At 39.2% G+C, this 22,219-nt stretch overlaps 1 protein-coding gene across 8 annotated transcripts in view; it reads left to right on the forward strand.

The window, feature by feature from the left end:
* PTPRM (protein tyrosine phosphatase receptor type M) overlaps positions 1-22,219 on the forward strand; it is an 824,073-nt gene that overhangs the window by 178,215 nt on the left and 623,639 nt on the right. For all 8 annotated transcript variants that reach the window (XM_081079020.1, XM_081079013.1, XM_081079015.1 and 5 more), the window contains exon 2: positions 13,225-13,347. In XM_081079020.1, coding sequence (XP_080935146.1) covers positions 13,225-13,347 — 123 coding nt within the window. The remainder of the gene's footprint in view (positions 1-13,224; positions 13,348-22,219) is intronic.

Consider the following 22,219-nt stretch of genomic DNA (forward strand, 5'->3'; position numbering starts at 1 on the left):
ACCATCATTCCTGCCCCTTTCTGAAGCAGTCTGGAAGTCTTGTTTCATGAGTGTCTGTAGTTGGGCTGTTGTGTCTGCTTCAATGTCCTGAATTATTTTGACTTTGGGGAAGAGCCAGAAGTCGCACGGTGCCAGATCTGGTGAATAAGGTGGATGAGGACACACTGTAATGTTTTTATTTGGCAGAAATTGCCATACCAGAAGTGATGTGTGACACAGAATATTGTCATAATGGAGGATGAAACTTTGCCCTTTTCACGTTAATGCATTGTTTGTAATCTATGATTTACGGCTCACTTTAAAACACACCTTCTCTCAACCGTAGCTCTCACCTGACTGACTGCACTGAACAAGTTGAAACTTGTCTCACACTGTTACTAAGGTTTAACGTACCTCTTCCTGTATTGAAGGTCCCTGCCGTTCTATTGGATGGCACTTGACAGCAGCATTCACCATATTTTGCAATCATAATAGAAAGGCTCTGTGTCACACATTGCTTCTGGTACGGCAATTTCTGTCAAATAAAAACATTACGATGTGTCCCCATCCACCTTACTCACCTAATCTGGCACCGTGCGACTTCTGGCTCTTCCCCAAAGTCAAAATGACCATGAAAGATAAATGTTTTGAATCGATTCAGGACATCGAGGCAGCCATGACAGCTCAACTAAAGACACTCACTAAAGAGGACTTCCAGAACTGCTTCAGAAAGTGGCAAGAACGATGGGATAAGTGTGTTCGAAGCGAAGGGGAGTGTTTTGAGGGGGTTAATGGCAATGTGTCTTTTACTGGAATCATTTTTTTATTTGAACATTCCCATATGTTTTGATCACACTTCATATATATATAAACACACGCAAATATACAGACTCATTTAATAATAACATTCTAGAAGGTAGATGGTTTTACAGATAAATAGATGAGGAAAGCTTTTCAGTTGCTAGAGTTGGGACTTGCCTTAGGTCTTCTTGATGGGAAACCTACATTCTGTCATCATATCTGCATCCTGTCAGCCGGTGGTTTTGCCCAGAGTCACGCTTGGGGGTGGGCAGGGCTGGGGCCCGACCTTCTGCTTCCAGGTCCAGAGCTGTTCCCTCAGACGCCTGTTCTCTTCAGTCAGTGGCAAAATAGTCTCTCCTACAAAAGTAAATAAAATATTGAGTAAACACTTAAATAAAAAAAGGAAAGACACTCCAGCAGTATTGACCTAGAGAAGGGTTAATGTTCTTAGTTCCCTGTATTTTAACAATCAATTGGCCATGTAAAATGAGTGGAAGGAACGCTGATTAACAATAATTTTCGTGCTATGTAAGTATTGCTCTTAGTTGGCAGAATTTTGCACAGAATCCAGCTTCCTAATTAAAAAACATATATATGATATGTATATATCATATATAATATGCATATATGTTATATATACATATGATATATATAATATATATTATATATATATATATATAAAATTGTTTTTCCTCAAAGTGTACTTTCTTTATGACCTGACAATTGAAGTTTGACATTGAATAAGTATTCACTATTTTAATTTTTCATAAATTTGAAAGATATGTAATATGTAATCATTAACATTCTTTTTATATTGGAACATAAAATCAAACACAAACAACTGAGACATTAAAGCAGAGTTCCAGTATGATGCACAGAAAATCTGTATGCGTTTTGTTGACTTATGCTGAGGTCTGCCAAATAACTGCCTTATTATGCAGATTCTTAGAATAACAGGCCCTGGATATCTTAGATTCTCGCTTCTAGTTGCTGACTCTCTGTTTTTTTGTATTTTTTGTCTTTTTGGTTTTTAATCTGGACCATTTAGGGACAGATCTTCAGGATGAGTTCATTTTGCCCCCCTTTTTCTTGGCTCCTACAGCATTTTTTGTATTTCTTCCTTTTAGCTTCTTCCTGACCCCCAAGTTGTCTTCCCAAAGGACAAAGGCTTCTTTTTAATCCTCTGTGTATCCTCTAGCCCCCCTCCCCCTGTCTACTCAGTGCCCAACATAATGCTTGGCACTAAGTGAGAGGGAGGGAGGAAAAGAGATGCCATGAGTCAGATCAAAAAGCCAAGAATTCTGGAATCAGGATTTCTTCTTCCCTTGGTGTAGCCGGAGTATTTAGTGAATAGAGTCCATTAGGATTTTTCCTTCAATGTTTCTTTCTAAGAAAGATACAGTAGTAAGTGGTTTTTTTTCCTCACCTTTGTTGTAAAACACTTTGCAATAAGTGTTTCACGAGTTGCAGCACCTTTCTCGGACTGGGACACATAGGCCAGGCCCCAGGACTTCACTGTGCAGCAGAGAAGACAAACGTGCCTATATTCCTACTGCCTTGTGGGTGATAAGGACAGGAAGCCCTGGGTGTCTGCAGTGATGGTGCACGGGAAGGAGTGATTGACTTTATTTGTGAAAAGGAATCAGCCACAGACACCCAAGAAAGGTGGCCTGCGAGCTGGGATTGGAACAGTGAACAGACGACTGCCAGACATACTGTGGGGTGGGGGTACAGGGATGGCACAGGCAGACATGTGGCTTGTGGGCGGCATGATCATTGGGGAGAATCTGGACACAGTCAGGAATTACCAGAGTGTATTATAAAAGGGAAGTGGGGGCAGGGAATTAAGATAAAGAGGGATCAAATCAGGAAAACTTCAGGTCACCTGGTAATATTTGAACAGTATCCTGTGGGCAGTGGGGAGCTGATGAACAGTCTTATGTAGGGAGAGACTATTTTCAGCTGTGTGTTTTATAAAAGGTTGACTTTCTGTTAATACGTGGGATATACTGGAGAGGGCAGCGTGTAGATGTGAAGGGATGGGTCAAGTTCAGTGGGGACATGCGATGAAACTCACACTGCGGTATTGTGGGAGTAGGAAACTGATAAGAGAAACATTTAGAAAGTTGTTTGAGGGGTAACGTGTTGAGCTGAGAGGTGGTCACTCACACGTTTTTGGCTTGAGCCTCTAGTTTGTGGCGCCTCCAACCAATGTAGATAGGCAACATCGAAAAAGGGATGCCTATCACTTTAATTTCCTGTTGCAGATAGCATGCACCTAACACAGTTGTGGCTTTCTTTGAAGTTCATCATCTTGAAACAGTGAGTCCTCTTGCACATTCACCATCAAATTCAGCCTTTACTGTCTCCTGGGAAATAGGTAATAAATATTACAAAAAAGTCTTATCTTCTATAGGGCATAAATCCTCAGGGATTCACTTATGGTTAAAATTGCCTCTGAAAAATCCTTTAGGGAACCTTTGGATTGAAGACTTGTATACTGTTGCTCAGAAAAATGCAGACCTTTAAACACGAGAAGCATGTTGAAGCGAATGAAATGTGCACAGTAAGAGAGGCGTGAAGGAAGAAGGAACAGTGATTGACGGGTGGGGGTGGGGGGCACCAGTTCTTCTCTCTCATTTCCCAGTTCCAGCTCACTGGGGCATGTGGTTGTGAGGCTCCTGGACTAAACAAGACTTCTCTAGCTACCTACCCCCCCATTTCCATTGTTGACATCATGTACGTTAATTGCACCTATGATATGGGCACTGCATATCCTCCTTTTTATGCAGTGAGCAAGATGTAGTCTGTGACTTGTCCAAAGGTAGAATAGTTAGCTGACAGATGTAGGCCTTAATGTCTCCTGGGTCTCAGAGTCCAATTAAGTAGAGTTAGCCTTACAAGTTACCAATTTTGGGTTTAGAGTAAGTACTCCTAATGATAGGAAATTGAAATAAATGTTTTACCAACAGGATATAGGAAATTACATTTACTTTTTCCTTATAATTTGATTCTATCCAATGAATGTGATGTGTAGAAAAAATGTTCATTGAGGGAAATACATTTTAGTTGAGTTTTGGTTAATCAGCATCCAATGAAAATAAACAATTGGCTGGCTATTACAAGCTGAGTGGCATGGCTTGGCTCCACTGTATATTGGTGAGTTCAGGAGTGTATTTTATCAGCTGTCCCAGATAATGATTTTATGCTAATAAAATCATTAAGTGATGGATTTTTGTAAATCATACTAAACTGGCAGGAGTGCTACTGGGCATAAAATGAAATTCTGTGATTGGTTGTTTTGTTGTTGTTGTTGTTGTTTTAAATTAATTCCCTGAGTATCTCTGACCAGTAACCAGGATCGTTTTCTATCTAGGGTATCTCTTCTTGTTGAGTAGTTCCACTTAGAGAAAAAATTACAGAGCTGGCGTTTCTTAGCATGAAATTAGAGCATGGAACACTTTGATCAAGCAGTGTTACTCTGTTGTCCGTATTCACCTGAGAGATATTTATGACTAAAAAGAGTTATTTAATGCAGTGATCTCCAAAGGCTTTCTCCACATGCTTTGAGGAGTATAATACAATCCATTGATGTATGGAAAAACTATTTGAACATCAATTCGTATATATTTTCTAGTTTGTACTTTGAAAGGTCAATTATATATGGGTCTCTAATAATCTGCATACGTAGAGTACTGCATTATATAATTTATAAATAAGTAAACATAGGATGTTTGTGCCTTTTTAACAACCTGATAAGATACCTTCTTAGAAATGTTGAAACTACTGATCTAGAGTGCTTTCCTAAACTAGGTCAATGATTAAATTATTCTGGGAACTTTTTTAAAACCACAGATTCCTGGGGCTGTTCCCAGAAGATTCTGGTGAAAGGGGTTGGTCTAGAACAGTGGTTAGCAAACATTAGTATGCTTCATAATCATCTAGAGGTTTGTCTTGTTAAAACACAGGTTGCTGGATCCCACCCCAGAGTTTCTGATTCAGAAGGTCTGGAGTGGGGCCTGAGAATTTGCATTTCTAACAAGTTCCCAAGGGATGCTACTGGTTCAGGCACCTACTTTGAGAACCACTATTCCAGTGCGGAACTCAGGACATGGGCCACTCTGAGGTCAGGTGACAAATACTGATCTAGCTTTGATCATCTTCTCCCCTAGATGGTTCTTGCAGATATTCTGTCAATTTGTTTTCCATTTTTTCACTCCCATTGCTATGATAGCCTCAGACGACTGTTTTTTCACACTGTAGTTTTCAATATTGGTGTGAAGGATAAGAATACCGATGTTATATTCAGATAGATTTGCATTTACAGGGAATACGCATTAGTGGTTTAATTAAATCCTGTAGCCACTCTATGAGGTACTAATTTATATATGGAAAACAGAGACACTCAGATCCCGAATGATTTGGCTGTATCTGTACAATATTTGTGAATAGAAATAACACTATCATCCATTAAAAACAAACAGATTTTAAGTTGATGAGAAAAAATATATGGCTGTTGCAATCAGGTCTTTTTTAAAATCAGGAATCAATAGATTGATATAAAATGAAGTGTGCGGTAAATGTAAGCCACAGAAACTGTAAGGACAAAATAACTCATTTCCTTTGAATTATATAAAATATATCCACTGGTAAATAGCACTTTTACAATAGCTCATAACATTAGCTGTTTAAATGCCTGTGCAATGTGTAAAACCTGCTTGCTGGATTAAAGTATGTAGGAGAGCATTTCTATAATGCTTCCTGTCTGATTCACTAACCATCACTGGGGTACTCAAAGTTTAAGAGGCATTGGATACGTTCATTGTTTGGCAGGCAATTAAATGCAGGTACCACTGGAATTTACTTACAAGAAGAAAGCAGTGGCTCCCTATGTTGGTGCAGGGTTTTTTTTTGTTTTTTTTAAGTCTTAAAACAATTATGTATATTATAGCTTACTTTCTGTTTATCCTTTGAAATGTGTGGTTTATAGTCTTTTATCTCACTGTTTTAAACTTGAAGTAAATGGATGGACCACCTGAGATTACATGTATTTTAGGAAAATAGAACATATAATGGGAGGTAGTTTAGCACTAGTTTTGGGAGTTACTTTAGCGCTAGTTTTTGATCTGCCCTCTCTGTAGAGAGACCCACTTAATACTTCAGGCATTTGATAAAGGCTTCCTTAAATGGGGTCATTCTGTATTTAGAACAAATGAGAAGAATGTTCCAGAAATCTCTTCAAGGAGTAGTACAGTCTTTTTTACAAAGTAACTTTAAATGGGCTGTAATTATAACAAGAAGAACCATTGCTAGAGTTTGTAAGTCAATTTAACCTGTTAAAGGCAGAGCAACTCAGAATATGTCTGTATCTTATAGACAAGCTTATGAAATTAACATTTGATTGTCCTCCACTGGCTTCTTATAAACAGCACTTTCAGGAGCTTATTTGCCATGCAATTCATGTAGCAATCCATACATGAATAGTACATGTTGTTTGCTTGCTTTATAGAGGTGTGTTACGTGTAATAACATATACATAGACTGGAAAGAGTATAGACTTTAGACTCAGACCTTGGTTGAACTGCTGGGCCTACACTGAGCTCTGTGTGACTTTGGCTGAGGTATTTGACCACTCTAAATGTCCATTTTAAAAAATAGGGATGTATCAATTAAGGTCCAATCAGGAGACAGAAGCCACACAGCAATTTGAACAGAATGAACTATTATAACAATGGATTGGAATACAAGTGATTGGCTAGTAGTAAGAGAGCTCTAAAGAATAAAGGAATAACAGAAACGAGGAACTGCCTCTGCTTCAGAGCAGAAATAGAGCTCAAAGGAGAAGATCCTGCTAGATCTGAGATCCAGGGCTTGACTTGACTCAGTGGATGGCACAGAAGTCACTGTGGGGTCACACTGATACAACTTGGAGGAAATGTGTCCCCTAAGCTGGCAGGGAAAGCTGTTCATGGCGGGGGTGTCCCTTTGGGGGCGCTCTGACACAAAACCACCAAGGGGGTGCTGGGGCAAGCCGCCCTTTGCTGGGCCCTGTTGACCACCATGCACCAGAGGAGCTGAGCACTGGGAAGGACCCTGAATTGCACAGCAGGTGCTGGAGAAGCTTTGTGTGCTGAGGAGCCTTCAAGGGGGGGCCTGCAAATCCACCCCTTCCTCCTACAGTGCCTCTCCAGAATCCTCTATGGTCAAACCACACAATCTTGCCAACCAGGACAGAAAACTTAGTTAGAAGTCCTGGGTACATTTTTGCAGAACAAGCACTGAAATGTGAATTTAGAGCTGAGATGTAATACCTTGATAACTGGCACAAAGGATATTGATGTTTGCCTTTAGGATTTTTAAGATTAAATAATACATATAAACGTTTGCGTGGTTTTTGTTATGTAGCACGTTCTTTGAATCAGACATCCTGAGATAACAGTCTTATACTGGTTGTGAGGAGTAAGGGAAAACATTATTATGTATTGCCTGAAGCAGAATCTGGTAGCACAGGGCAGATGTCCACAAAATGGTAGCTGTTAATACCACACAACGTTGTGATCCCAGGCTGCATGCTGACTACCTTAGTAGTTAGTGTGGATTCATAACTTCAAGCTAAATAAACAGTCTCAGATAATGGTTCTCACCCCCAAATCTTAAAGACTAAAGGTCATATATACCCTTTGATGGATCCTGAAGTCAGTTTACTGGGTCTAGACTCACCTTTTACAAAATTGAACAGAACAGAAATGAAAAATATCCATGTATGCTAACAGAGGTAAACTTGGTTTGTAAAATGTACATGTGCCGGGTCAAGACTGTAGGTCATAATAAAAATAAAAATAAATTAAGGATTGCTCTAATCCTTGTCAATTTACTTTCCTTTGTCTTTTCTCAAGGCCTGGAACTTCAGTAGGATATAGAAAGTTATGTAAAAGATCGCACAAGGTTTCCTTGTGGAAAAAGGGGACCATCCTCTCTCCTTTACAGCTTTTATGTTAATGATGTCATACTATTCTTAGGTCTCCTGAATAATTCTCTGCTGCTCTAAAGCAAAAAGTAAGATAAATTCCCTCTAATATGCAAATGAAAATATTTTATTTTCATAAATCAAGAATGACCTTTATAGACAACTAGCCTTGCTAATTGTTGCCAGAAAATAAATAAAAAAAAGAGTTCAACTTTTTTAAAGTAAAAGCCATAATTTGTAGAAACTTCATTAACATTTACTGGCTTATAGTTTTCAACCATAATAAAAAACAAACAAGTTCAGTGATTCGGTCACATTTGTAGCTGACTCATCTTGGAATACACCAGGGCAGGGCTAGGTGTTTTATGGGACTGTATTGAAATTGTGTCCATTGTTTAGGTGGATGTTACTTTTTTAAAAAAAATTTCCAGGCAAAATTATTGCAGGCAAATTCTGCATAGAATTTTGGGGAATGCATTACCCATTTTTCTAAAAAGAATGTATTGGGCACCTACCATGTACTAGCTCTTGGAAATGCTAAGATGATGAAGACGGAGTTATAATCAAAGTTAACTTTTGAACAGAATTCCTACCCTGCCTATAGGCTTTCAGACACCTGTTCTTTTTATATCCTTCAGTTTTCATGGAGAGATTCAGGCCTAACACCATTTCATCTGATTTCTAAAGAACGTGGCTCCATTGTTCAGTAATAGCACAGATTAATTGCAATTTTTGGGGGGGAGTAAATACACAAACTTACGGCAGCCCACTAAGACTTCGTTGAAAGAAACAATATTCATAAAGGCATTTTAAGGGATATTACGTTCTAGGAGAATCCTAGAATGCACTGAACTCCCACAAAATCAACCTTCTTGAATTGAAGTTTGATGACATGCTATTTTAACATGTTACTGAATCCACCCTAAAACCCATTGCTCTGTTCTGGTGGATGCTGCTGAGAGCTCTGCTCATGAACTTACGTCAATTGCTTCTTACCAGGGACCTGGGAAGAGAGTTCTCTCTGCATTTAAGATTAGAAGTAGTTGTGTTTCTTTGGGGTTTTCGGTTTGTGAGATACTATCACATAATGTTAAGCACGTTCTCAAGACAGAAGTCTGGGTTCAAATCTCTGCTTCTCGGCCTTCCAGCTTTGAGGTCTTGTGCAAGCTCTAACACCTGCTGTGCCTCAGTTTCTGTATCTGTGAAACATCACAGTATCTGTCTTACACGGTTGGCTTTAGGATCAACGAGTCCTCAGTAAATGTTAGCCCCTGTTACAGTACTAGTTTTAGTATTAGTATTATTATCTCATAGATACTTTGAATTATGCAGTCAATCATGTTTTCCTCTTTGCACTGCCTAGCCCAAGCTCAGAGTGAAATTTGTGCTGGCTTCCAGTAAATGAACCTAGTGACTTTTTATTTTTATTACTTGGTCATGATGGTGGCGTTCTCACCATATTCCTGGTATAATCTTATTTTTATTTTTTCTTTGCTCTGCTTTCCTTGATTTTTTTTAACTTTTACTTTTCTTTGATTTTGTTAATTTAGTTTTCATGTGAGTGTGTAGTGCTGTGTGTGCGGGCACAGGCCGTGCAGTCACCATTCTTGTACAGAAACCATTGTTGTGGGTGACCTGAGGGGCGTCTGTCGACACTTCCTTTTGCGTAATGATTCAGTCTTCATTCAGCACATGTAGTATTATAGTGGGTTGTATCCACATTAGCTAAGGAGAAGCCTTTCTTCTCAAGGTATGCTGGAGGCATGTGGGCATGTACACAACTGTGTGTGTGTGTGTATGTGTGTGTGTGTGTGTGTGTGTGTGAGAGAGAGAGAGAGAGAGAGAGAGAGAGAGAGAGAGAGAGAGAGAGAATCTGAATAATGCAGACCATTGCCCCACCTGTCTTGCACCACCTTTCCTCCATCTCATATATAACTTGGTTTAGTATTGATTCCCCTCCACAACAGAAATAATTTACTTTGATTTGATCGAGGAATATACTCCAGCCATGAGCTGTTGGACGTCGGTCCAAGAAAGATAATTCTGGCGAAAACTTGGCAAGTCTGTTACTGACTACATTTCTGTACATGATGGCAAACTGTGTTATTATGAAAATCATGGAGACTTGTGTTTAGAAATACTCAGTTATTTCACTAAGTTTCAGGGAACTTGGCTTCCTTATCATGTTCCTTGGCTTCCTTATCATGTCACTGGCCTCAAAGCATTTACAGATTCCTAGCCAGACCTCCGTTCTTTGGCTCCATGGAAGAGCCCACAGGAGGGTGCCTGCAGGATTGCTCACAACTCTTTGCCTTCTTAGGAAGTATGAAATTTCCAGTTACATATCTCCGACTATTTGCAATAAAATGAATTCATGAGAGTAATTGTTATTTGAGGTATATGTGATAAGAAGGATTTAAGAACCAAAATAACTGAGACTGGTTGCACATGCCTGACATTATGTTACACCAACTACACATTTGCTGTGTCATTGGATTATTAGAAATACTACGTGAGGTATGTTACCCCTTTTCAGAGGTGGAGAAACCAGGGTTCAGAGCACTCGGTGGTTTGTCGCCAGTCACAAAGCTAGCAGTGGAAAAGTGGGGATGTGCCAGACGTTTGACCCTGGAACCTGTTCACTTCCACCACTACACAAAGCTTCCCGAAAACCAAAAAAATCTAATTTGTTCACTCTCAAATTCGTTATTTCAATTCTGGTGCCATTTACCTTAATCTCATCTCATTTTAGCTCAGTAAACCACCTTTGCTATTTTTAGGGTCTCTCATCTATTGGATGAGTACCAGTGGGTCTGAAAATTGGTGTGCAGGGAGATACATCTTACGGCAATAGGAAATTCATAATCTTTCCCATTTTCCAGTGTTTCAATAATCATACATGGGTCCAGAAAGAACCATATCATACTTTTTATGTTTCCTTTCAAGTGATGAAAACAGCTTTATGTAATGGGAGAATTATATCCTTGCACCAGCATTGTATTAGTCTTTGGGGTTTGCTGTCAGTTGAGCATTCTCTTGTCTTTAGATTTGGTCATATCTTCAATGACAACAGTTCTTTCATAAACCATAGCTGTAGCCAGCCTGGAGTTGTTTTGTGGATGCCTATAGCTGTTTCTCGCTGTTTCAGATTGCACTGCAGGACTTTCATCAACGTGCTATCTGCGTTTCCATTGGAGGGTCCCTTCTCTGTCAAAATTCATGGTTATTTTTTTCTTTTTGAACGTTATTAGTTACCTGCTGTTCGGACTTATTGCTTTAGTACTGAAGCTGTTTTCTACATCAAATTTAGGGTTTGCAATTAAGACAAAATATTTCTCATAAATGTTTGCGTAGTCTTCTAACATTTCTCACCCCAAATTGGAAAGTTGTCCGTGTTACGTGCTTTACACAAATCCACTTTGTTTCTTTGAACCTGTTAAAGCTGAATGAGAGGGAAGTATAAATTACCACTTGTTGTCAAGGTGAAATATGGAGTCAATGCTGTATGTCTGTAATAAGTTTCTGTTCCCAGTGAAATGTTTAGTTGACCAGTTCTGTTAAAAGTGTTACAGACGATAGCATCCAGGGTTACTAATTTCACTGTCATGCCTGGAGCTAACAACTGAGACAAAGCTAGAAAGCTGGGAGAGACCTTCTAAAAGGGTCTGAGGTCCCTTGACTCTGTCCTGTTTCACATTTGTTGTCAGTGATTTGGAGGCAGACATGGAAAGCATGCTTATCAGATTAGCAGATAAGGCAAGTCTAGGTAGGATGAGTGAAAACAAATGACAAAATCAGGATTCCAAAAGCTCTCAACAGGCTGGAGTGATACACTGCCAACCAGGAGATGGGGTTCAGTAAGGATGAGTGTACATCCTGAGCTTGCGTTCAGAAACTCACAAGAGGGAAGAAAGAGGTCAATGGCAGTGGTATGAATTTCAAGCTTGTATGGGATGTTAGCTGCCGCGCAGCTCAGAAGGGACAACACGCTGCCCAGACTGTTGAAAAAGCACGAGGTCAAGGGCAGTAGCCAGTTGAATTCTGTCTGGCTCCAGTACTGGGAATCCTTCTCTTGGAAGAGTGCTGATAAACATGAGTATTCAGAACACCTGCTAGGATGGTGAACATCTGAAAGCCTTCTAGTAGGAGGAATCGGGGACAACAAAGCATGTTTTGCAGGGAGAAGTGACGACTTGGAGCATGATGGCTTTTTTCACATAATCAGCTTTCCTGTGTGAGGGCTGAGATTTTTACTATTTCTTCATAAGGTAGAACTAAGTTAATGAGTAGGCATTTCAAGAAACAGAGTTTGGCCCTTTATAAAGCGGGAATTATCTACATGGTAGGGGCACTTTTTAAAATTCTGAGTGCATCCCTTGTTCAGAAGCTGTCTGTTTGTCTGTCTAGAAAGCTGTAATGTCTGTTTTTACCTCTGAGATTGTAAAATTGTTATCTTACTTATTTTGCTGCTGTAGCCAGTGTTATAGTGTCCTTATTTTTTTGTTTTCTTGACCAGAACGCTTAATTTTCATCATTGACAAGTAATTATAATTAATATTTTAATATAATTAATAGCATTATATAATGGATAGTAGAATTTTCATAATAATTAATATAAAAATTTCATCACTCTTCAAATGTGAAACATTGGAGAAAATGCTTGATACTGTAGTCATTCAGAGTAATGGGAGACATTTAAGAGGATATGGATGGGACTCACAATCATCTGTGTGACCCAGGATGTCGAACCAGCCAAGTTGCTTTGTGTAGTCTGCATTTTCTTTTATTCTTTGTTTCTTTATTTAAGTAGCTTTATTTCTAGCACCAAAGTTAAGGAGATGCTCACCACATGTAGTTTCAAATTTATTCTTGCCTTTAAAAATTGTGTGAACATAAGCAAATTTATATTCTGTTTTAATTTTGAGACCTCAAATCTCCAAAATATTAAAGCAAAACCAGTATCTATGTTTTTCTAACGAATGTAGAATAATATTTTTCCTTAGAAAAATATTTTGCAAGCTATGTCCGTGGTCTCTACTGCATTTTGTCCCCTATCATTGTGCCAGTGTCGTGATGAAAGCAGTTCTCTTTTAATTCTTTTGGACAAATTATAATGGCTTTTTTTTTTTTTTAACACGTTGAACACTTTGGGTGATTCTGTTAAAATTCCGAACACAAGATCAATATCCCAAATTCCTGTGAGTCGAGAAAATATGAGTTACAAAGTTGCTTAGGTCTTACTTTCAATTGGATTTCACAAACATTGGTTCTTCCGGGGAACAGTCTGATGTGGCAGTGCTGGCGAGGCGTGAGGAATGCTCAGCAAAGATGTAACGAGGTCAGGGTGCACGTTCCTCGGCACAAAGGTCCATCAGATTTAGTTAGCATCAGGTACGTGCATGGTTACCTGTAGTCATCAGCGCTTATTCCAGAAGCCTGCTGTTATTTACGTTACTTCTCTTTCTGTTGCATTCTAGGGGGTTGCCTCTTCGATGAGCCATACAGCACGTGTGGATACAGTCAAGCTGAAGATGATGACTTCAATTGGGAGCAGGTGAACACCTTGACCAAACCAACTTCTGATCCATGGATGCCATCAGGTTTGCATTTCGTGTTCAGTTTTCTTTTTAAAATCAGAGGTACACAAGAGTCTTAATCACAGTCCCCGTCCACTAGGTGTTGGTTGAATGGGTGAGGATTACGGTCTTTGATTGTGGCAAAGGCCGATTACTGAGGGTGCTACAATTAAGAGAACTGATTACACAGAGTTTACCTGTATGTCTCTACCTTAAAAGTCTAATGAAAGTTTACTTCCTTTTTCTTTGGCTACCTGAGCTAGAGTAATGGGTCTTTCCCGATTGAATGTTTCCCAAACGACAGGTATGGGAAGTAGATTGATGTCTTCTTTACTGGTGAATGTGTCCAGTGAATGGAACTCAAGCTGGGGAATCCAAGCAAAGTGTAGGTCACAAATTGGGATCTACAACTTAATTGGGAGGCAACTGAAACTGTGTCAGCCTCAGGGCCTCACTTGGCCCCTGGGAGATCTGTGAGGATGCCAGTGATCTTGAAAGCATTCTTAAGATAAAATGATAATGCACACGTGTGGATGCTATTTCCACTGTACAAGTGCTTTGTAGATTTTCTGATGAGTGAAAGACATTTGTTCCACTGAACACCAGCAAGAATTCTCCTTCTTCTTTAGAGGGAAGTGTGGGAAGATGATGACCAGTGAACTCTAGTCACGTGGGAGTTTGATCATTTTAATGGACACCTTTTTCAGGCTGTGGTGTTGCGCAGCCTGTAAAATTTTAGATTTGCAGATTCATTTTATAAATGGGATGAAGAGTGTGCCCCATTCAGGATTCAAACTGTAAAATATGTCATTCTGTTTTGGATTGCAGGTAAAACACATTTTTTGGTACTGTTAATGACTGTCAAGTTCTTCATTAACGTTCCTAAATGTAGCAATAATCACATTTAGTAAGTAATCTTGGAAAGTAGCTTTAAACATGAAGTGGAGTTTAATGCTGTTCTTGACTGAGCCTTCCCAGTTATGACGCCCACGACGGTCTTGTCTTCTCCGCCACACGTGAGCTCCTTGTAACCTCAAAGAAAGTCACGCTGAGCTCCTTAGCACTATGGCTTTACTGGACTTCAAAACCTTTCTAGTTCTTGGATATTTACCCATAGCTGGCAGTCTCCCTTTCTGCTTCTCTTTTTCTCTTGTGTGTGTGCACTTTTGAATCTGACTTGTGTTTGAATCAGTGGTATTTGAGTTGTTTTGTTTTGTTTTGTTTTGTTTTTTCAAATTCCATTCATGTCTGCACTAGGAAAAGGGGAAGAGGAGAGCAGAGCAGTGTTCCCTGCACAGAGATGCTCTTTTCCAAACAGGCTTCTCAGCCTGAAGTCCTTTTCTCATCATCACCTTCTGTCTCTCGAGGATGAGCCTGTGTCCAGAGAGGCTGGGGACAGAGGCGGCTGTCGTACTGAGGAGGGCACTCAGATTTAGTCCTGGTAGACTTCTCCACAAGAGTGCACTCAGGCTTTCTTTATTGTATTTTAAGGTGGGAAACAATTTGTAATGTTTCACATTAAGTCGTTGAGTTCATTATTGTGGTTTTTTAGATTGTAGCCTGACTTGGAAAAATTGGCTTTTACAGAGGAGCCCTAACATTGCTATGTCTCCTTCAGCCTCAGCTAGTTCTATTTTTGTCACACGATAACCCACTTTTTTTTATGAAGGAGGGGGAGAAATCGCTTATTGTCACCATCTTGTCCTTTTCTTCTTTCTGATGTTCCACAAAACTATCTCAGACCAAGTTGTCCAAGTTTTAAATTTAGAAAGGATGGGATTCTAGCAGAGTACATTACAAAAATGATATTAAAGATCAAAGAGCGATTGTGTCCTGGAACAATCAGTTGGGTAATTGAAGGAATGAAGGGGAAGCAACTTTCCAAATATCTGGCCTTTGAAGGCTCTTCTGCATTTGGAAGAATGAAGTAGGGCTATTTAGATGTTTTATTTGAATTTACTCTCATTCTGTTGACTAATAGAATACTTAATGATAAGTGTGAGGCTTTTGTAGCTTAAATTCTCTGAATGTTATATCTTCTAACAGTTTTGTCATTTCTATATGATTTCTGATAGTTAAAAAAGGTGTGCCCCGCACCCCCACTCCCAAACAGAGTACAAATCATTGTGGGCACATGCAGATGGTTTGGATGTCAGGAGGTGAGGGCGGCAGGGAAAGACTAGCCGTCCAGTTTCTCTGCCTCTCTGTGCATGTGGGCACAGTCCAGGTAAAGCACATTGTAGTTGAAATGATAATTATTCCATGGATAATTATTCCATCAGATTATATTTTCTGCCTTAATATAAAATTGCAAATACTGGTATTTTTTTCATACTATGTATTAAACAAATTTTGGTCATTAAAAAAATTTCTTTGCACCCTAGTGTATGCTAATCATGATGCTGATTACTGTGGGAGATGAAGGATTGTGAGAAATGATTCTTTCTAGGAACTTACCTACTCAGGGAAAGAGAGTCACAAAAACACAATTAGGGAACAACCTAAAATGATATATAATGATATAATGTGTTATATATATATATCAATATGTTATATATGTCATCACATGTATTATATGTATTATATCTATATACGATAGATGGATGGATGGATGGATGGATGGATAGATAAACAGACAGACAGACAGACAGATATGTTCTACATATGAGGTATAGGCTGAAAGTGTTTTAAGAGCAGGTTTCTCACTGTAAGCCCAATGTGTTATAAAGGATATGGTCTTGTGCCCGGCTGACCTATGCACCTAAAGTGAGAAGTTAAGTGAAACATCATTGTTAGGAATAAGGAAATATCATCTTATAAACTTGTGTGTGGTATCCTAAGGTATGGATTTTAAACTGAGTTTCCAATATATATATACAGCCTTGAGTTTTAAATAGTATTTAGTTGCAAGTGATTTTTCCTCCTGCTTCTCCTCCTTTTGTTCCTCTCCTCTCCCACCTCTTCTTTTTCCATTAATATGCATAACAATAATTTATTCCTTCCAAAAACAAATTCCAAAGCTGGCCCTCTTACACTAAAACAGAAATTACTTTTCTGAATTTCTCAGGGTAAACCGGTAGCAAAAGCAGATACAAACATATCCGTAGCTCTTTGAGAGTTCGTTTTCTAAATCTTTATGTGAAATATTAGCGATTTGTTCTTGCACGTGTATTTGTACTTGGTCTTGCCTGTGTAGGCTGGGTCCGTGATGCCTTAGAGCATGTGCTGACACGCTGTATCCTACAGGCCAAATCTAACCTGCTGCTAGTTTTTTATGGCTTGCAAGCTATGAATGGTTTTTATGTTTTTAAATGGTTGAAAAAAATCAAAATAATAATAGTAATATTTTGTGGCACATGAAATTCAAATTTCAGTGTCCATAAACACAATCTTATTGGCACACAGCCATGTCCATTTGTTAAACATTGTCTGTGGTTGGTTTCAAGCCACCACAGCAGAGCTGTGAAGTTACAACAGATGCCGTAGTGTCCACAAAGCCTGGGTATTTGCTGCCTGACTCTGTGCAGAAAAATTTTGTCAACCCCTGTCTAAAACCATTTTGGCACCAGCACATAATTGTGGCTTTGGACTCTTGGTTTATATTGTTATTGTTTTCTCTATTCATATTATAATTATTAACATGCAAACATTATTTCACATTTTCTTTCGCTTTCAGATTGTATGTTTTCCAAACACTGGGCTATTAAAATCAGTAAGAAAAAAAGCATTGTGATTTTCTAGATTGTTTAGTACCAAAATTCTTGTGGGACTATTGTGATCCTAATAAGCAAATAATTCATTAAGATAAATTTAAAAATTACAACTATGACCGACTAAAATTTTTACTCTAATTTAAAAATTTACGCTAATTAAAATTTCACATTTTCTGTCTTTTCTGAAATCGATGTTCCAGTGTGTAGAGTTTGTTTCTCTGTATCTTCACATGCGAGGCTATTTTTAGCCACATTTTAAAAATTTAAATACAGTCTGGAGCTTTATACAAGCTGACTTGATAGCTACTCTGAGACTGTGGCATTGATTGTGGAAATACATATTTAGGGCAAATAAATACCAAGCCATTTAAATTTCCGTATTTGAAGCTGACATTTATGTTATAGTAGATTATACTTTTGCAGCTAGTTCTGAGCCGTACAGTTTTCCTGATGGTGAAACTACGCCATACATGGTTTCTCTTTTATTGGTAAGTGCATAGTTCATTTCGTATCAGTTGATGTCCATCAACAATGGGGAACTTCCTTAAACTTTGTCATAAGGATTACTATTTTGAGCACAAGAACCCTTGATTAAGTAACCTAATAATACCCTGATATATTTTATTAGCACTGTTGCATGCTATCACTTTATATACTGTAGTACATGTATGATTATCCAAGTAGATTAAAAATATTGATTAATAAGTGTTTTATGATATAAAAGTACCTACATAGTTCGAAAATGGTTGATGTTTTTATATTTTATTAAAATATAATGTATATCTTAGTTTTCCAGTTCTACAAAATGGATGTTTAACAAGTCCCATAGCTTATATGTAAGAAAATGTAACCGTTTTATATTTTAAAAGTTAAACAAAAAATCCATCCATAATATAAAAAACGTAAAGGTAGCTTATAACCACAGCCATTTGATACTCATAAAAGTGACAGTTATTTCTAATGTGCATGGCCCCCTGAAGGTATTATGTCTCTAAAAAGGCTGTAATTAAGTGAATTTGGGTCCTAGTGTTGGAAAAATGAAACATTATGCTTAGTGCTTTTCTGGGTAGTTTTGCGTGTGACTAGGAGAAGCTCTTTTAGTTAGCCTTCCACCTCTTAGTTTTACATGTTGCAAATTGGGAATGGTGTTACTTTTGATCTTCAAGGAGATGCCATGACTGAGGATTGGGTCATGTCTCTGGGTGCCCATATGAAAGGCAGAGAGAGGCAAGTGCAGGGATGGAGGTGCGATATGGGCTGTTAGTGTGATGACCCAGAAAATAGAAAAGATGACAGCATTTTTGTAGAGTCAGTTTCACGTTTGGGAAGATGACAGATAGATAGACAAAAGAATTGAAATTTTTCTCTTTGGGTGCATTCATCAGGCATATTTTCCTTTTGCTAGAGAAGACTTCCCTACTTATTTACACTTCAGGACTTAGATAGGCCTTAGTGAGTGATAAGGAGAAGACTTTTTAAAAAAGGCTTAGAAAGATATCTTTCCTCCTTAAATTTCAGTGTGGATGTAGTGAGTAATATTTTTGGCACGGATATTCAGACAGTTGTCTGATTATCTCGCAATCTTTGAATCTGTCAACATTCAACAAATATTTATTAAACACCTGCTATGTGCGAGGACTGTTAGAGATGCTTGGTAGTCATCGCTGCGTAAACCAAGTGGGATCCCTGCCTGGTGCCCTGCACATTCTCAGCCTGGTAAGGCTGTTCTTGGATTGCCAAAAAGGTATATCCTGTAAGACCGTGTTTTTCATCATTTATTAATGACTTTCTGGAAGTGAATAATTAAAAGGTAATACAAAATTCAGTTTGTCAGACTCGGCATACTATAGCATTCAATATAGCTTTCTTATATGTTTTGTCCTAAAAAAAAAAAAAAAAAAAAAAAAAGGCAAAATAGTCTAAATCACAGGCACGTGGCAGGCAGCGTAGTACCCTCTGATCATTCTTCTAACAAAGTGATCTTGTACACAGAAATGACCCTTAGAAGTTGCTTCTTTGCTGTGTAACATTGGATCTTCACGAGGACCTGGGGGTTTGGGTGGCGTAATTTCTGTTTTACACCTTAGGAGACAGAAGTCCAGAAAAGTTAAACTCGTGCCAGGCTTAGGTGAGAGAAGCAGTTCCCATTTTGGCTCTTCTGAGAGCCATAGACTCATCTTCCTGTGTGAGCACATCATCTAAGGAAGGGGGGAGTTAGTCTTCATCCCAGGGGGCAACTATTTGGATCCTCTCAAAATAAACATGAAGGCTGTCCACTGTGGGGGCTGCTGGCCCTTCCTGGCTCACAGGCCGGCTCTATCACTAGCTACTGACCTTGGGCAAGTTCTTAAGCTCTCAGTTTCTCAGGCTCCTCATCTGGAAACTGTTAGCAATCCATGTTTGTGGAATGACAGAGCTGCAGTAGCGGAGTTTGTCCTCCTGGCCATTCTGCCCTGTGGAGGAGGCTGGTTCTCATCTAGTATGCAGAGAGACGTAGGCTGCAACGGTGGGATGTGCCAAGGGCTGTGAAGAAAACCTAAAGCAGGATAAGGGCTTAGCGAGTGATGGGAGGTGTTGACAGAACAGCCTCTTGGAGCAGAGACTGGAATTCAACCAGGGACAAGTTGGCCACCATGGTGGCTGGGTTAACAGGCGGCGGAGAAAGAGTAGGAGCAGACTGAGGCGGGGTGAGCTCTGTTGGAGGCAGTGGGGTGCAGTCTTCTGGGACCCCGAAAGCTGTGGACAGGGATTTAGGACCTGCCCCAAAGGGTTGTTGACCAGGTGAGACAAAATAATCCACTTCAGGAACTTAGCCTCATACCTGACCCCACACAGTGTTCAAGAAATGTCCTTCTTTTGTTATTAAGTAATTTTCAGAGCAATTTGGTATGAATTCATCTCTTAGCTTAATTTGGACTCAGTGAGGTGGGCAGTTCATTCCAAATTCTTATTTTCTCTTCCAAATGGTATCAAATAAGAAACAGAAGATATACAACTTCATATAATATTTGAATGGATTAAAAAAGCAAGCTGAAAGAAATCCATTAAATGCTAACAATTTTTTGTTACGATGGTAGGCTTTGGGGTAATTGCCTTATGATTTCTATTTCATATATTTCCTTTATGATCAAGCATAACTTTTCAATAATAAGTTAAAAAAATAACCACTTAAATAATAACCACTTAAAAATTTTGGAAGGCGGTTCATTGAATTTGGCATTATTTTAATTGATTCTGAGTATTTGCAGCCACTGAGTCAGGAAATGACAACAGTTTTATTGTCCTTGAGTGTCTCATTCAGCTGTTGCATAGCGAGGTGCCTGACATCCAGATGCAAGGTAGTAGCCGCTGAGGACCAGTCTCCCTCCATCTTACCCAGGTCACCCGGGTGAGGCTTAGACTGCGTTTCCAGTTAGCTTTGAAACAGTGAAGAATGAGACTGGTGAACGGAATTAGACTGAAATTGTATTCTGTCAGCACTTTCTAAGCTACAGAATTTAGAGAAATAACTGTAGATGATAATAAAACAAAAATTCAGATCAGGGGAGTTCTTAAACAGCACAAGGCTCTGAGTAGCCTCATTTTAACATAACCATGTTTTCCCGAAAATAAGACACAGCCGCACAATCAACTCTAATGTGTCTTTTGGAGCAAAAATTCGTATAAGACCGGGTCTTATGTCCGCTAAGACCCGATCTTATTTTACTATAAGACTATTTTACTATACTACTTACTTTACTCCAAAAGACGCTTTAGAGCTGATTGTCTGGCTAGGTCTTATTTTTGGGGAAACACGGTAGGTGTAAACAGTGTGTTCCACTTCAACGTAAAAACATAACATAAAACTTACCATCTTAACCATTTTTAACTGTACGGTTCAGTGGCATTCAGTGCGTTTCACATTGTTGTGCAACCATCTCTACCACCCATCTCCGGAACATTTTTATCTTCCCAAACAGAAACTCTGTACCCATTAAATACTAACTCCCCATTCTCCACTCTTCCAAACCTGTAGCAACCACCATTCTGCTTTCTGTCTCTATGAATTTGACTACTCTAGATACCTCATGTAGGTGAAATCACACAGTATCTGTCCTTTTGTGACTGGCTTATTTCAGTTGGCATAATGTTTTCAGTGATTCAGTTTTTACAGGTAAAGACTTTCAAGATCAGGGCAGTTTTTTTATTTTTATTTTTGAAAAGCCTGTTGATTTTTGATAGTTAAGTGTTTCAAAGGAGTCAGTGTATTATGTATGACCATTTATATCAGTAGTTTATATTCAGTGTTCAACAAATGTTCTCCTTTAAATTTGTTCTAAATTCTTGTCTTGGCTGACTGCAACTTGTTTCAAAAAGTAAGAACAGTGGCTCACTATTTTTAAATATTTGTTAAAAAGTATACAAATAAGCCTGTATATATAAATATGTGTTTTTTTCAAAAGGTTTATTTCTTGCTTAATTTCCTGTAAAATTGTGCAAGATGACATCATAAGAGTTATGTGTGGCCAAGTTATGGAATAAACAAGTGGGCCAGTCATGACAGATGCTGTAACTGTCTCAGAATCCGAGCTGAGGAGGGGTGAGAAGTGCGAGAGCCGAGGTCCAGGGTGATGGGATGATGGGGTGGTTATTAACGCCAGCTAGAGAAATTAGCACCGAGGCGTTGGTCGGCTCTTGTGTGTTGTATGTTCTGTGTGCTGGAGTCCCAGTGCAAGGCTCCCTTAAGCTGGACCTGGTCAGATTGTTGGAGTGGAGGAGCCCACGTTCACAGTAACAGTCAAGAGAAGGGACGACGAGATTTGATGTGAACCTCTGGAACAGTCTTTCAGTCTTCTGAGCACAGATTCCTCATTACATTGTAGAGGGGCAGTGGGGTGGAGATGACCTGTTTTGAAAACAGTTTCTCTAAAGACCAGGGAAACTGAGGCAGAGGAAGACTTGCCACTTGGGTCGGGGGCTGCCCAGCAGCAGCCTTCCTTCATGGAGGGGAGGATCTTTGGGTCAGACGGGTTGTGAGTGGGCATTGATGGCCACGAGCAGGGTAATGGTGACATTGAGCTTGCGCTGCACAGGCAGCCACATAAGGAAGGCGTTGGAAGTTCTGTGTGGCCTGCAGGCTCTGGTTCACCCCATTTTCCTTCTGCTGAGTCAGGCGAAGTCATCACAGGCTCCTCTTGAAGTGC

Source organism: Rhinolophus hipposideros (genome assembly GCF_964194185.1).
Source record: "Rhinolophus hipposideros genome assembly, chromosome: 17".
Lineage (NCBI taxonomy): Eukaryota > Metazoa > Chordata > Mammalia > Chiroptera > Rhinolophidae > Rhinolophus > Rhinolophus hipposideros.